At 39.7% G+C, this 17,671-nt stretch overlaps 1 protein-coding gene across 2 annotated transcripts; it reads left to right on the top strand.

The window, feature by feature from the left end:
- The first annotated feature begins 6,163 nt into the window (after positions 1-6,163).
- On the top strand, positions 6,164-8,568 carry c19h1orf216 (chromosome 19 C1orf216 homolog). 2 transcript variants are annotated; one of them, XM_083523257.1, is made up of 2 exons: positions 6,164-6,416; positions 7,184-8,568. In XM_083523257.1, the coding sequence occupies exon 2, from the start codon at positions 7,206-7,208 to the stop codon at positions 8,202-8,204; it is 999 nt and encodes a 332-aa protein (XP_083379383.1). In that variant the 5' UTR covers positions 6,164-6,416; positions 7,184-7,205; the 3' UTR covers positions 8,205-8,568. The 2 variants fall into 2 exon arrangements, with proteins under 2 accessions (XP_083379383.1, XP_083379382.1); XM_083523256.1 differs by lacking the exon at positions 6,164-6,416 and adding an exon at positions 6,423-6,555.
- Positions 8,569-17,671: the final 9,103 nt, after the last annotated feature.

Below are 17,671 nucleotides of genomic sequence, written 5' to 3' on the forward strand. Positions count from 1 at the left end.
CTTGAGACTTTTGATTGGTAAGTTAACTAGTGTTACTATGATTATACATTTAGAAGTCTTAGATTAGCATCTGCTGCTGCGTTTAACATCTGGACATTTGAATAACCCGGCATATTAGGAAGTGGCGGTCAGAACAAGACAATAAACCAATTAGTGCTAGGTTCATTTAAAAAAATATATATAGATATAGATCTCTTGCATTAGGTACTGACATTTTCTACATAGTTCAGTTTATGTACCTTTACCTGTCTCTTTATAGGTTAATGTTTACAGCAGCCTTCAGAACAGGAAAAAGTGTGATCTCTGACTCTAACTTTGGCATCACTGTTGGTATCAGATAGGTTGTGTGAAGTATTTCAGTAAGTGCTGAACCGAGTTTTTACACACAGCAATCTCTAGAGTTCACATAGACTGGCATAGGGGCTGGACATGTATGCAATAGCGAATTGTAAAACTGGTCAGGCAGGACTCACGACAGGACAGCAGTACAGGTGTTTTAGTCTAATATGGCATCTAGGTTCCCTATATGTGTAACTTTATATAGAACTTTACATGCATGCAGCTGATTAATTAGATAGTGTGAAGATCATTGTTACTCATATTTTCTCGATTTGCATTTTAATTTTACTATTCTACTGTGAAGGTGAAACTCAAGAGAACCTACGCTCTGAATTAAAACCAGGTTAATATCGATAGCCCAGTGAAAACCCGTTTAATCTCGAGTCGATTTTTCACCCTTGCATATTGTGACCCAGCGGGAGAGAAGCTATGGGATTACACTTGACACCAAGCTTCCAGTCCCTCAGGCTTGTGATGCTCTTCTAACGACCTGTTCAGTTTGAGGCATGTCTCTGTTACTAAGAGTCTAAGTAAATGGTATGTTAAATAAGGAGCACACTTTGCTGTAGACTTTTAACAATCTCTCATCTCAACCTAATTACTTGGGTGCTGCTAATCACTTGGTCCAATGGTCCTGGCAGGGAGACCCTCATTAGCAAGGGCCGAATAGTGCTGAAGCCACCAGAACAGCCTCAGTGCTCTACAAGTCACGAGTGAGATTCTTCCACTCCCATAGGTGTGCATTTAATGTGTTCAATATGATTTACTCCATATTTTATCCTACTGCATATTTCATCCCATTGATCCAATCATGACCTGTGGATGAGGAAAAGGCCACTCCCATTAAGACAGGTTTCATAATGGGATAGAAGTGATCACATTCAGAATCAGAATACATTTGCGGTGATCTGCAAATTTATTAAGAACGGAACTTTTGCTAGTAAGGCATATGGCATCTACAATAGAAATACTTTGCACAAAAACCTGCACATTTTGCACAAGCAGTAAAAAAAAAGCGCTCAGTCATAGCTAATCACCAGGTTTCAGCTTTACTGCCAAAAAAAGCCGAGAGCATTTGGCCGACTGGTTGAATGTGCAGTAACCATCACTGACAGCAGTGCTGTGGGCTCCTGTGAACTCTGTGTCATACTGCTGAACTGATGCTACTGGATCATTAGCTACTGCAGACTGCTAACTACCAACTCAGTGTTTTTTTATACTGCCAACAGCATATTCTTTCCCACCCTGAGGTTTTATAATGATTTAAAATCTAATGGACGTTGTGCATAATAATCCTACAGCCTTGGGTGTGTTTTTAACTGGTGCAGCACAAGCTGTGCTTAAAAGTAATTCATCTTCTGGTCATTTTTCCCCAGTCTCCATTCCTCCCTTGCTTGTTTGGTTGATGGAGATGATCCTGCATGTGATGGGGCCGCAGGGCTGCTTCACCATTTGATGTATTTTTCATGTGTTAAGGCTAGTATTGAGATTAGGGTTTGGCGTAGATGGCCTGGAGGTACTATGCTTGAATGGGGATGTTGTTGGAGCTTGTCATGGGACAGGGAGGCGATGTGCTTACTGAATCTGTGTGATGTGCAAACAACAAAACACATCACATATCCAAAAGACACCATAGCAAAGCCTAGATGATCTGCTGCTGTTCTCAACAGCAACAAAACGATTCCAGGAGGATAGCCTGACACTGAAACAGACTTAAAGCATTGTTGGAGGGAGCAATCAAATTTACATGCTACTACATTCACATACTATTTACATTCTGTTAAACTGTTTAGCTTACTTAAATCTGTATTATGCAAAGTTTCTAGGCTAACAAAGCTAACATGCAGAATTGTGACCACCAATCAGCATCATGAAACAAACTGCTAAATTTAATTATCACAGGTTTGCCAATATTGTTTAACCTAAATATATACTGTGTACACAATTTTATAAATTAGAAGAATGAGCAAAAAACATTTTCACATCCTTACATTTATTTTTTTTTTTTTAACATATCACTTTTTTTTAACACAATTTGTATAAATCAAGTCATGTTAATTTAAACCCAGCCATTAGGGTTGCACAAGCCAGTGCACTCTTAGTGCCGGTCCCAAGCCCAGATAAATGGGGAGGGTTGCGTTAGGAAGGGCATCCAGCATAAAATGTGCCAAATCGAATATGCGTTTCAAGAATAAGAATTTCATACCGGCTCGGTTGAGGCCTGGGTTACCTACAACTGCCACAGGTATCATTAGCCAATAGGTTACCGGTGGAAATTGGGCTACTGTTGGCCGAAGGAGGAGAAGACGTCTACAGAGACAGCATGAAAAGGAGAAGTGGAGGAGAGTGGAGGTTCGGGTTGGTACTTTAAATGTTTATGTTAATGTTAAAGGTACTTTGACTGGTAAAGGGAGAGAGATAGCTGATATGATGGAGAGAGGAAAGATAGATATGTTGTGTGTTCAGGAGACCAAGTGGAAAGGGAGTGAGGCCAGGAACATTGGAGGTGGGTTTAAACTGTTCTATCATGGTGTGGATGAAAAGAGAAATGTCGTAGGGGTGATTTTGAGAAAAGAGTTTAGTAAGAGTGTAGTGGAGGTAAAAAGAGTTTCTGATAGGGTGATGAATGTAAAGCTGGAAGTTGAAGGAGTAAGTTGGCTGTGAGATGGAGGAGAAGGAAAAATTCTGGAGTGAGTTAGATGAAGTGGTAGATGTGTACCTAGAAATGAACGATTGGTGATTGGGGCAGACTTTAATAGGCATGTAGGTGAAGGGAACAGAGGTGATGAGAAGGTGATGGGTAGGTATGGTCTTAAGGAGAGGAATGTGGAAGGGCAGATGGTGGTAGATTTTGCTAAAAGAATGAAAATGGCACTGGTGAACACTTACAGTGAGGAAAATAAGTATTTGAACACCCTGCTATTTTGCAAGTTTTCCCACTTAGAAATCATGGAGGGGTCTGAAATTGTCATCGTAGGTGCATGTTCACTGTGAGAGACATAATCTAAAAAAAAAAATCCAGAAATCACAATATATGATTTTTTAACTATTTATTTGTATGATACAGCTGCAAATAAGTATTTGAACACCTGTCTATCAGCTAGAATTCTGACCCTCAAAGACCTGTTAGTCTGCCTTTAAAATGTCCACCTCCACTACATTTATTATCCTAAATTAGATGCACCTGTTTGAGGTCGTTAGCTGCATAAAGACACCTGTCCACCCCATACAATCGGTAAGAATCCAACTACTAACATGGCCAAGACCAAAGAGCTGTCCAAAGACACTAGAGACAAAATTGTACACCTCCACAAGGCTGGAAAGGGCTACGGGGAAATTGCCAAGCAGCTTGGTGAAAAAAGGTCCACTGTTGGAGCAATTATTAGAAAATTGAAGGAGCTAAACATGACTGTCAATCTCCCTCGGACTGGGGCTCCATTCAAGAACTCACCTCGTGGGGTCTCATAGATCCTAAGGAAGGTGAGAAATCAGCCCAGAACTACACAGGAGGAGCTGGTCAATGACCTGAAAAGAGCTGGGACCACCGTTTCCAAGGTTACTGTTGGTAATACACTAAGACGTCATGGTTTGAAAACATGCATGGCACGGAAGGTTCCCCTGCTTAAACCAGCACATGTCCAGGCACGTCTTAAGTTTGACAATGACCATTTGGATGATCCAGAGGAGTCATGGGAGAAAGTCATGTGGTCAGATGAGACCAAAATAGAACTTTTGGGTCATAATTCCACTAAACGTGTTTGGAGGAAGAAGAATGATGAGTACCATCCCAAGAACACCATCCCTACTGTGAAGCATGGGGGTGGTAGCATCATGCTTTGGGGGTGTTTTTCTGCACATGGGTGACTGCACTGTATTAAGGAGAGGATGACCGGGGCCATGTATTGCGAGATTTTGGGGAACAACCTCCTTCCCTCAGTTAGAGCATTGAAGATGGGTCGAGGCTGGGTCTTCCAACATGACAATGACCCGGAGCACACAGCCAGGATAACCAAGGAGTGGCTCTGTAAGAAGCATATCAAGGTTCTGGCGTGGCCTAGCCAGTCTCCAGACCTAAACCCAATAGAGAATCTTTGGAGGGAGCTCAAACTCCGTGTTTCTCAGCGACAGGCCATAAACCTTACTGATCTAGAGAAGATCTGTGTGGAGGAGTGGGCCAAAATCCCCCCTGCAGTGTGTGCAAACCTGGTGAAAAACTACAGGAAACGTTTGACCTCTGTAATTGCAAACAAAGGCTACTGTACCAAATATTAACATTGACTTTCTCAGGTGTTCAAATACTTATTTGCAGCTGTATCATACAAATAAATAGTTAAAAAATCATACATTGTGATTTCTGGATTTTTTTTTTTTAGATTATGTCTCTCACAGTGGACATGCACCTACAATGACAATTTCAGACCCCTCCATGATTTCTAATTGGGAGAACTTGCAAAATAGCAGGGTGTTCAAATACTTATTTTCCTCACTGTATTTTAAGAAGAAGGAGGATCATAGGGTGACGTATAAGAGTGAAGGAAGGTGCACACAGGTGGACTATGTCTTATGTAGGAGATGAGACCTGAAGGAGATTGGAGACTGTAAGGTGTTGGCATGGAACAGTGTTGCTAGACAGCATCAGATGGTGGTCTGTAGGATGGTTTTGGAGGTGAAGAAGAAGAGGAGGAGAGTGAGGACTGAAGAAGAATAAAATGGTGGAAACTGAAGACTATAGTGTGAGATTCAATGAAGAGGTCAGACAGGGGCTTGGTGGTAGTGAAGAGGTGCTGGATGATTTGGCAACTACTGCAGAAGTGATAAGGGAGACAGCTAGAATTGTACTTGGTGTGACATCTGGAAATGGAAAGGAAGACCAAGAGACGTGGTGGTAGAATGAGGAGGTGCAGGAAAGCATAAGGAGAAAGAGGTTGGCGAAACAGAATTAGAGGAGTTCCGGTACCTGGGGTCAACAGTGCAAAGTAATGGAGAGTGTGTTAAGGAAGTAAAGAAAAGTGTGCAGGCAGGGTGGAGTGGGTGGAGAAGAGTGGCAGGAGTGATTGTGATAGTAGGTATCTGCAAAAAATTTTGGGACTGTGTTAAACCTGCGATGTTGTATGGTTTAGAGACAGTGGCATTTAATGAAAGAGGTGAAGCTGGAGGTGTTAGGGTTTTCGTTGGGAGAGACGAGGATGGACAGGATTAGAAATGAGTTTATTAGAGGGACAGTGCATGTAGGACGTTTTGGAGACAATGTGAGGGAGGTGAGATTGAGATGGTTTAGACATGTACAGAGGAGGGACATGGGTTATATTGGTAGAAGAATGCTGAGGATGGAGCCACTAGGAAGGAGGAAAAGAGGAAGGCCAAGGAGGAGGTTTATGGATGTGGTGAGGGAAGACATGCAGGTAGTCGTGGTGACATACAGGGTGAAAGAGGCAGATGTGGAGGACAGGGGGATATGGAGACGGATGATCCGCTGTGGCGACCCCTAATGGTAGAAGCCGAAAGAAGAAGAAGAAGTCATGGTAATTTATAATGGCTTACACTACTGTTATATATACCAAAACCTGTTCCAGCATTACAAAATGAGCTTTAGAAACCCATGGTTAATCAGCGATGGTGTGCAAGAACTCAAGTATCATGCACAGAACCATGACCTCCTGATCTACCATCAGTGCCTGATCCTCTCAACTGATCAATGAACAGAAATTCCCACATCATTCTCCAGCATCTAATGGAAAACCTGTGCAAAAGAGCAGAGGTTATTATAACAGCTACTCTAACAGCAAAGACGAGCCAATGGGAAGTTCTGCAGGCACATTAAGGAGTGCACATCCTTTTTAGCGATAAAGGATGGTAGTGTATACAGTAAAACAGACTAATGTACAGCTTATATTTTTGTTTTTTTCGCCCAGTTAGGTCGCCTCTGCCCACTTTAGGAAATGAGTCATGCACCTAGACTGAAGCAGTCTGTCCTTCGAGCCGGAAAAGCAAGCTAGAGAGAGAGAGAGAGAGAGAGAGAGAGAGAGACAATTTCTGAGAAGGAGAGGCTGGAGGAGGGCAAACGCTTATAACAGACGGTAAGACAACACCAGCTATTCATATAAATGTATAATCATAATCGCTTTTAGGCAGGGCGCAGAAGAAATCCAGATTGTAGTACAGTGATTATCTAAATCAGTAGATGTTCCTACTGAAGGACCGGAGCGCTGACATGGGGTGAGACTAAACACAGTGCTCTTATGTAGCTGGATAGAGCAGTGAATCAGTTTAATATTAGGAGTATTATTAATATTTTATTTTATATAGGTTTTCTTCGAATCCGCGATATTTCTGTGATTAGCGGTTTGAGCCTCGGTATGGTAAATAGCAGCCTCGACGCTCTTTCATGTCGCTGGTCGTTTCCTCGCTATAATTTCATACCATATTAACACCCAGATGTGCTACATTTTTTATTAACATTAAGTCATATGCTAATGATAGTATGTTTAATCCGTACTTAATTGGCATGAGGATAGCGTTTCTGCTTGCGGCTTTGTTGCTACATTCTGCCCCAGTCATCTGCACAGGATCATTAGGGATTTGTACCTGAGGCTCTTCACGATGACAGACGATACCCTGAAGCTTTCAGTTCAGTTATCTCGGCTGCTATAAAATATTTGAATCATTTTCTGAAATTGAGAACTTCCAACGTGGCACCAAAGATACTCTGAATTTGTAAGGGTATTTTACTGCGAGGTCTAATAACGTATTTTATAGCAGTATCAGTTCTTGTCAAGCCGAAATTTTTATATCTATATTTTTTTTCTAGTCCTACTAAATTCTGGATTTTTCTTCTTTCTTGAAGAGCAACGCAATCTCAGACGAACATGCTGAAGCAAGATCGACCTGTGAATGTTGCTTTTGGAGGTCAGCTAGGAGGTACAAACTCGACCCTGCGTATTCTCAGCAACGACCAGAGAACTTGTGAAAAAGATGGGAACTCTAATTTCCTGGGTCAAGGTGAATTTGGATTGAGTGGAGATGAGAACCGCAACCAAGTGCGTCCTCGAGCTCTGGGCCTATCAAGCCGCTACCCACCACCTTCTGCTAACCACTATGTGCCTGGACCGCTTTCTCCCCTGTCTCGCCTTCCCTGTTGGAGTCCCCTGGAACCTCTTCCTGAGATTGACAGTGGAGAAGATACTGGAGGCAGGGTGCCTCCAGATGGAGCCGAAGAAGGCAAAATAGATGAAGAGATGAGGAGAATGAGTGACGATGAGAAAGAGCAAGAACCAGAAGACCTTAAAAAAGGTAAGGTGCAGGAACAGGTGGAGGAAGATGAAGAGGTGTTAGACTGGGATGGAAGTAATGATGAGCTTGAATTTAGTTACAGGTCAGAAAGCTCTTCGCCTCTGACCATTGAGAGCGGAGATGTGACTGGGGGAGACTCTCTTAACTTTGTATGGGATCGCATCTGTGTGGGAGGTTCAAACTCAGAAAATGGCGATGCAACCACAAACCTACGAGAAAAACACAACTACGAAGAGGATAAGACAGCTGACAGTCACCATAAGAGCCTTATAGGTTCTAGTCTAGCTGAAGAAGCATCCTCAGATTCAGAGAGTGATCCCTACTCTGAGCTCCCCCAACTCATGGAGGCTGTATGGACCCTGGAAGACCGGGAGCGTTTCAAAGCCCAAGAGATGGAAAAGCACCATGTGCAGTTGACCATGTACCGTAGGCTTGCCCTGATCCGCTGGGTGCGCACCCTGCAGGAACGTGTCCAAGAACAGCAGAACCGACTCCAATCCAGCTTTGATATCATTCTTACTCACAGGAAAGAGCTGCTCCGCATGGGCTCAGCTACAGCTGCCATTGGCCAGTAACAGCAATATTGAGAAAAGAGAGAAAGAGCAGGGAAGAAGAGGGTCCTAGGGGCATCCCAAGCTGAAACAAATGACTAAGAACAGTGACAGAGAAGACTCTTTTAAACCAAATAATATCCTGCATTCCTCAACTGTCATTCCACTGTTGTGCATGTTTTTTTTCATTACTGGCCAAGCGCAATTATATGATAACCCAAACCAGGGAGAAATCCAGAAGAAAGTATAAGCATCATCAAAATATATATTATGAAATATTTCAAGAAAACAATATATAATTAAATGTTTATAGATATATCTTTATTTATGAGAGTTCATATTTGCCTTTTGTGTGTGAATGAATCAATCAATAAATATTCAAAACTTTTATATTTGGTGGGTGTCATTTTATGAATATAACTATAGAGTGTCAACATTAACAAATTAAACCAGTTGCTAAAAATTACATTTAAAGTACTTATTACCAGACAATTAAAAAACTTTCCGATGCTTCTATGACTTGTGTCATCACTAATTTTTACAAGATGTCAATTTCTAAATTATTTTAGGCGTTCACTTACATCCACAATGTTAAACATTTTATTTGTTTGTAGCAAACTGTTGGTGCAGTGGATAGTGTTTGCACCTCAAAGATCCACAGTTCTTGGTTAAATCCTGATCTCAGGTTTTTGTCCCTGCATGTTCATCTCATGTCTAATTGAGCATCCACTAACTTACAAATAAATACCAGTGGGAGGACTGTCTCAGAAAATTGCCTGTGTTTGTAAATATTCCCATCTCACGCCCAGTGTTTCTGGCATGAACTTAAAATCCACCAGAAACCTGACCAGAATTAAACAAAAGTGAGTGACATCCTGTATTTTACTCTCCACACCCCTTGATGTCACACAAATTAAGTCTGGCATTCATCTGGCACTTCCACTGGAAAGACTTTTTCTTATCAGGCCGGAAAATAAACACTGCTAAATTCTGATAAAATTCTGGCAACCTTGATTCACTCTTTTATTAATAAATATTAATAATTAATAATGTTTTTTAATTCTCAAAATGTTATCTCCTTGTGTCTTTGGAGATAAAGTATTGTTTTATGTGCGTTTGCCAGCTAAAGTTTGAGTCCACAGATGACTTTCAGGCTACAATGGATTTGGCCTAAGTCTCCAGGGTATTTCCCCTGTGTGTGTGTGTGTGTGTGTGTGTGTGTGTGTGTGTGTGTGTGTGTGTGTGTGTGTGTGTGTGTGTGTGTGTGTGTGTGTGTGTGTGTGTGTGTGTGTGTGTGTGTGTGTGTGTGTGTGGTTTCCGTCTCAGGCCCAATGCACTTTGACTCAGTAAATAGAAGGCATATACTAATTATAAAAAAAGGGATCCTTCCCTGGCTTGGACACTACGCTCACATAGTTTATGCTTTTCATAATTTGTCTAAATATATACATTGATTTCATGTTTACATTTCATTTCATATATAATTAGCAAATGTTACGATGCATTTACTTTGTCTTTGGCTGAAAACTGCACAAGTAATTTTGAAATACAGCACAATGTAAACTGTAGTTCTCTGTGACAAACCTAGATCAGGTCGGGTTTGGTATCAGAATCAAAACAGTGGTGGTAAGGTCGGGTTTGTGCTTCATTGTATTTTAGCAAAAGTAATAGTAATGTTTAATATACATTAACCCTCCACTTTTAATAAACACTTGTATACTGATGCCGTTTTCCAATAAGTCATCTGATCAGATACTGGTGAAGAGCTTAAGTGACCTTAATTGTGGCATGGTTTAGGGTGGTTTTGTTTGATTATTTTAAAAACTGCTGATTTCCTGGGAATTTCACAAATAGAAAACGTTGAGTAACAGTTCTGTGGAAACGTCTTGTTGATAATAGGGGTCAGAGGAACCCAGCTGGTGAAGGTTAGTGTAAGAGGCCTGGATTTGAAGGATAGCTAGAGTTGGGTCAGGGTTTCAGCTGCAGATGATGTAGTGACAAATGATACAGTAACAATCTTGTTCCAAACAAATTGCCTAAAACGTTCGTGTAATGATTTATAGGCTCATTATTAGTCAAAAATGTGTCGCGAGCACTCCTCGTTAGTATAGTGGTAAGTATCCCCGCCTGTCACGCGGGAGACCGGGGTTCGATTCCCCGACGGGGAGACTGATATTTTCCCCTATTTGGACTTATATAGAGTGCATATATCTTCTAATATTTATTAAAAACGAGGAGGTGTAATTAAACATGGTCACAAATATTAGACCTGCTTTGATTACCGGTCAGTAAAGCGGTAAATGTCAATTTTCCCAAATCCGAATAAATACTATTCAGTTATCTCGGTGTCGCAGGGTAAAGCAGTAAGTAAAGTGCATCCATAAAGTAAGGGAAGCAGAAAAATCTATTTCCTGAACATCAGTCGATATCGGTCGAATAAATATCAGTCGAACTCCACTAACAAGCATTGGTGGTTCAGTGGTAGAATTCTCGCCTGCCACGCGGGAGGCCCGGGTTCGATTCCCGGCCAATGCAACAGTATTTTTTTTGTTTTCTTCACGTCGCACTTTATGTACTAATCCAACGTTAACACTTAGCCTTTGTTCCTCTTCAAATGTTCATATTCTATAAACGTTTTATTTGAACATTTTATTACATTTAGATTACTTCAAATGACTTTTACTTGATCCTTTGACATCTCTAGTTGTCTGTAGGCTTGAGGCTCAGGTTCCGGTGCAGTGCAGGAGAGGACTGTTGATTTGTACAGGTTTCGTGTAAATGTGAGAATGATTTCCACTGGGTGCAAAAAGAACACATGCACACCGAGGTGAAAAAAATATATATACAACAGACTCAACGCGTGAATTTAGGCATTAGAACCGTTTGAATTGGCTGCATTTAATTTCGGGTCAGATCTAGACTAAGCACTTGCTGTGGAAAAAATAGTTGCCCCATAGTTCTTCCCATAAAGTCATAAAATTCACATAAATAGTGTATTTCACATAATTATGAAGGCTACATTAGCACTTCAACTCTCAGTCACTTTTAGTAATTGCTTTATCCTGATCAGAGTCATTTTTTGGAGAACCAGAAGAGACATATAGATAGAGGGAGAAACTTAGCTTATGTTTATAATTTAATAATGTAGAGTTATTTAAAGAATAATTCTGAGAATGCCTAAAATTACCCAACAATTCTGAGGTTAACCAGCACTGACTTATAATGCAATAAAAGGAAAGAGAAAGGCATGTAATGGATGCATTTATGTATGAAACGTTTATGGTTACATTATACACTGACTAACTACTACACTATGAGATGGTAATTTATGAAACAGTTTAAGAAGGAGTGGAATAAATAAAAAAGCTTATGGAATATGGTTGGTAATAAAAATGTCACTTAGACCTACTATGGATCCTTAGATTTTACTACTACTAGTGCCTTGTGTTCATATAATTTGAGATAAAAAAAAAATAATTTTTACTTTCATTGGTCGTTTTTTTCGGTGATATTGATTTTTTATTATTAATTTAAAAAGAGTTTGACATTTTTCTAAACCCTGTGCTTACTGTTATTGTTGTAAGAATTTTGTTTTTGCATGTTACTCAGGCCAAGATCTAAATATAAAGTCAATATTATTTTATTTATACAATACTAGAATGTAGTGGTGATGAACTTGGAGAAAAGTCCTGTTAAAATTGAAATTTTTTTATTTAATGCCACAAATATGAATGTTATAGTAAATATGGATTAAGGATGAAATATAAGTCCTATACCAATAAAAAATGTGTCCTGAATTAACAAACATAAAAATAAAATTAAGTAAAAAAAACAAAAAAAAAAAACAAAGAGTCATGCTTCTTAAAAAAATTATATATCTGATACATCCTAGATAGTACAAAAGTAATCAGAAATAATACAAATATACATAAGCATATTCAGTAAAAAATCTGGAAAAAAAAAATGGCCAAATAATGCAGTCAGTGTGGAATTATAAACATTCATTATTGATTTTTACTCAGCCCGACTGCTGCTTTACTTCTCAACAGCATTTAATGAAAGATGACATATCATGACCTGTAAAATTATTATCTCTTATTTGATAATGCCTGAATTTAGACAAAAGTGATTATACTAAGTCATCTTTCAATAAAGACTGTGACATGACCATAAACCAAAGGCTTGCCGTCTGAACTTTATATATTTCTATCATATTATTATTATTTCTGAATGCTGCATGTGGCAAATATGACCGGGTATCCCACGAAGTTTACAATATTATAGTACCAACTCAACCTATTAAATGTTAGGTGCGAACTGTTTGGCCAATTAACATACAATCTGTTTTTACAAATAAATCTTAGGACAAGATCATGACTGAAACAAATTAAATAACCAGAGTTTTCATGTTTATTCTGCCATCTTGAAACTTTGACTCAGCACTAATAAGTTGATGATGCTGCTCAGGTCTTGTACAAGCCTAAACAAACAGATAAGTCTGTGTGGGTCCTCAAGGACAGGATTAGTGGTCACTTTTCCAGCTAACTGACAGGTAAAGTCCCCAACAGGGGACAGCACTGAGAATAGTCTGTCTAGTCTCCTGTTTATCTATGTCTATCCCTTTCTCAACAATTAGGATAATATTATTCATATGCCTTATCAAATGTGCATAAATGTGCAAGAACAGGCCACCAAGTAGAAACACTTCTGGGTTGTAAGATTAAAATAGCTTGCTCTCTTGCTGTCTTTCTCACCCTCTCCCCTATTCCCTATATCGGTCTGTCTCTGTCTTTACCACTCTCTACCTATCCCTCTCTTTATATCCCTCTTTCTCTTTCCACCCTTCCCTCTGCCTGATGCAGTGTGACAGTGCACTAGCCTCTAGCACTCTGTTGGCGCGGAAACAATCAGCTTTGACAGAAAGGGGGTGGTGGGGGAACGGAGAGATGTATGCAGCCCCAGGGCCGGTGTATGATGAAGTGGATTGGGAGATCTGTCTACAGAGAGAACGAGATAACACAACGGGCCACATCCAGCCCATTTTGGTCGAATTTGTGTTTCAAACTTGTAGTAAATATAGGTTACTTATTGAAACTCTTAAAAATAAAATGAAAACTATTTGTTGCCATGTGTCAAACTGAAAAAGTCGCAACTGGCGAAGCATTTGTTTTAACTTTAAACATTTGTTTTTATATAATACTGATATCAGAACTCTGAATACTCTTTTCTCTTCTTTTAATGAATTTAAGTGTCATAGTTTATGAATGACCCACATACACATTCACTGCATAATACACAGACAGGTGACAAATGAGAGATAAATAACAAAATAAATTGTCAGATGTTGGCCACTACTAGCTGCCAAAGCAGTTTTAGTGCACACTGGCATCGATTCTACAAGTCTCTGGATGAATACCATTATTCTGAAAGACATCACAACATTTTTTTCATGATCATAGTGCAGAGTGTAATACTGTACATTGGCTCAAAATATCCCAGGGGTGTTTAAATGTTTTAAGATCCAGTAACTGGGAAATCCATAGAATATGATTTAAATCTTTTTCATACTAATCAGTCATCACTCATATTCATTCATCACTCTTTTATACCCTGTGGATGGGGTGGGGGTCATGCTGGAAGTTTCCATAAAAAAAAAAAAAATTTCATAGTATAAACGCATTTTACTCTGAATAACTATGTAGTAATTTGCAACAGGCAGTGGTGCAGTACGTAGAGATGTTTCCTTACAGCTCTACCGTATCTTATTCACTATTTTGCTTGGGTTACAGTTTGTGATAAGTTTCTTTTCACATGTTCTATCCATATACTTGTGGGTTTTCCTGTGGGTTTCCTGGTTGTCTGGCTTCCTTCTAGCTTCCATACAACAAAAACCCCAAAAAGCAGTAGTATGATAAATGATTGGTTTACATTAATTGTTCTGTCTGAATTCAAGTGGATCCAAAATTCACTGTCCTTGTATTGGTAGCAATCTCTGACCTGGTCTCTATACCAATATTCAGTATCGCATTTATAATGTACTGAAAAACACTGCAGGATCTACATATACAGTAAACATATACATATAAGCAGAAAATAAACAATATAAATAAATGCAAAACCTGAGATATAATAATTATAAAAAAAAAAAAACAACGTTACTGCCTGTATGCAGCAGCTTACATTTAAAGACTAAATGGCCTATATGAGGAACATATTCTATACATTATCACTTGAATATAATAAAAATGGAAACACAATAATAGAACAGTTCTGTTTTATAGTTTTTTTTTTTTATTAACTATAAAATAGTTAATAGTTAATTTTTTGTTACTACAATGACTAAATCATCACACATTTTAAGTGTAGTTATTCTATTGTAGTTGTATTTTTCTTTTTGCATAGTTAAGGGTTTGGGGTCTTGGATAGCCTTAGGAATAAAACTGCTGAGAACAGTTATGCACTCAAGTTCCCATCATTAAACAGTTCATTTTTATATACTGCACAATTAAATAAAAATATAATAAATTCAGAAATGACTCTAATGCTCATATATTCCTGTTAGCATGCCAATTTTGACTACAATTATAGTTGTCTCTCTCATTATCCGGTGTCAACCAGATCAGTATGAGTTCTCTTTCAAGTCTGGTTACCCTCAAGGTTTTTTCCTTATGTCATTGAAGAGTTTTTACTTGTCAAAGTCTCTCCATCCTAATTAAGGATATATTTATAATTGAAAACATATATGTATTTCTGTAAAGAGGCTTTTTATTAAAAATAAAAATGACACGGAAGCAAGTCTGTACATCCACATAGTACATCATTTTAGTACTATGGCTACACTAGATTATGAGGTTCCTTTTCCTGTTTTTTCAGAGATACATCCAATAGAATAGCGTTAAAGAAGCTTAAAAATGCAATATTATGTGTTATGGTATAAAGCCTTTGGCCGCAGGCTGAGAGCTCAGCTGTGGATGTAGAGGAGCAGAGATTTTACATGAATGCGGATGGAGTAAAGGCCTGTCGTCAGCCTTCCTTCAGCTGCCTCGTCCGCTTTAACCAGCTAATAAATATGAAAACAGCGGGTTTAAACTTTCATTCGTTCACTCCTTGAAAGGATTATCCCCGTCAATGGAGTCCCATGTAAATCTCTAAACCTAATAATGGCCAATGTTGTCCCATAAAAACGTGTTGAACAATAGGGGTTGAATGCAGGCTCTTTCACGCATTAAGGGTGTTTTTTTTTTTTAAACAGAGGATCTCATGGGGGTCTCTCAAACCCCGCCTCTCGCTTAATCTCTACGACGGTGAAGGCGCGCCTCGGAGCGGCAGGTGCGTGTGCCGAGCACCGGGGGTCACAGCGGCGGCTAAACGCTCTCCGACAGAGAAGAGAAGAGAAGGGAAGGGGCAGGGAGGGAGCAAGAGACTAAACCCGCCTATGTCGAATCCGCACAGCTGCTCCGAGGAATTTTTTCAGAGGCTGTCACTTGCATTTAGCTTGCGCTTTTTGTCCGGATGAAGTGGTCTCTCTCTCTCTCTCTCTCTCTCTCTCTTTCTCGTGGCCGTGCTCTCTCACCGCCCCTGTGCTACTTAAGTGGGGGGAGAAAAGGAGCCGCTAAACGGCGACAGTCCTGAACAAAAGCGGGAAGCACCCAGCCTCACGCCGTGAAATCATCGATTAATCGGCCCGGCTGACACCGGCGCGGTTTCCCTTCAAGAATGCAAATGATTAAATTGCTACGTTAAACACTAGAGCTCGGACTATTCCCTTGACACTGCACTTTTGTTCATCAGCAGGCCTAAAGTTCTTAAAGATTAACTGCATGGCAGTGTTGACTGTATTAAATTGAATGTCAACCTCTCTCTTTCTCCCTCACACACAGACATACACCTCAAACTCCCACAAGTGCCCACAATGATTAATTGTGTGTTTTTTTTTCCAACACCGTTTATCAACACCAAACCACAATCTCCGGATTTGTGTCTCTTTGCAGGTTGCTCCAGACAGTTGAACTTAACTCATGAATATCATTAATCCAGCCTGGTTTTAATCAGAGCTCAAAACCTGTTTCGCTTCGACAAACTGTACCCTAAGGCAATGTGCCCATAATCTCTACACTTTTACCTCCGACTGGTCCCATTGGGACGGAGTAGAAACTCTGACTGTGACTCAGTGTTACTGTTTTATGCTGTTTGTTACCTTAAAAGTGGTACATTCTGACCATTTATAAGGTCATGTTTCCAATTTCAAAGAGATCCTGAACTACAAATGTGCAGTGATACTCATCTTTCCATTAATCTCTCATTCATAGTGAATCAGATACTCAAGAGATCCAATTATAATTGATGTACTTTTACCAGAACAGTTACAGCTAGTTTATTTGGCTCAAGGCTGCCAGGGTGTGATTATGTGAGCAAAGTGAGTAAAATTTGACCCCATAACAAGCTGATGAACAAGAACCAGATGCAACTGGTGACAGTTGACTAAATAAAGCATACACAGAGAGTTGTATAGATTTTTCTAGCAGATAGCATAGGGAAGCGTGCAAAAGATCTGTGTCACTCTATGTATGTGTGTGTGTGTGTCAGTATATTAGCAGTCAGTGCACTGGGGCCCGGAGGCTATTCCTGTGTGTGCTTATGATAAAGGGGAAGAGGGAGGAAGTAAAAGAGTGGTGGGGGTGATGGTGGGGGAAAGTGAGATCTGGAAAGAGAAAAGGAGTTAGGAAAGCAGGATGTTGGGGGTGATAGGTAGGGAGAGAGAACGTGAATGAGAAGTAGAGGGAAGAAACAGGGCTGAAAACCAGCAGAGCTTGAAGCTTCCACGATGCTGTCAAGATCACATCCCCATCGGGCTCTTTGTGCATATGTGTGTGTGTGTGTGTGTGTGTCATTTTCTTTCTCTGTCATGAAACAAGGGGAACAATGCCTTGGCAGGGTAATTAAGAATGGCCTCTAAACACTAAAGTATGGCAGAAACACTCCAGATGAAAGTAAATGATTAAAATAATTACAGGCACTGAGCTGACGAGCTGGAGTGTGGGATGGCCGCTGGACATTTGTCGGTAATTAGATAATTAATCTGAATGCAAATTATGAGTCCTAACGAAGCAGTCAGGCTAAACCAGTGACAAATGTAGAGAGAGAAAGAAAGGCAGGGGGACAGCAAAAAATAAAAGAAATAAATGAGTATAACACATTCAGACTTATTTCCACCAGTGATGACCTGTGTATTGAAATGCAAACTTTTTTTAAAAATAATACGATTATTTGTAAAGGACAGGAGTGTGACAGTGAAATGTAGTGTTTTTGTTTATTAACATACAAAATCTTCGCTGTTATTAAAGGTGCTACTGCATAGATTATAAGTACTAAAGCAAAACAATGCTTTAAAATGATTCTTCTATCATTATAAATGTCTTTTCAGTAGTCTGAATCATGTGAAATAATCAATGCCAGCAACTACTTGAGGTTTGAGGAATTTGGTGACTTTT

This window comes from Silurus aristotelis (genome assembly GCF_946808225.1).
Source record: "Silurus aristotelis genome assembly, chromosome: 21".
NCBI lineage: Eukaryota > Metazoa > Chordata > Actinopteri > Siluriformes > Siluridae > Silurus > Silurus aristotelis.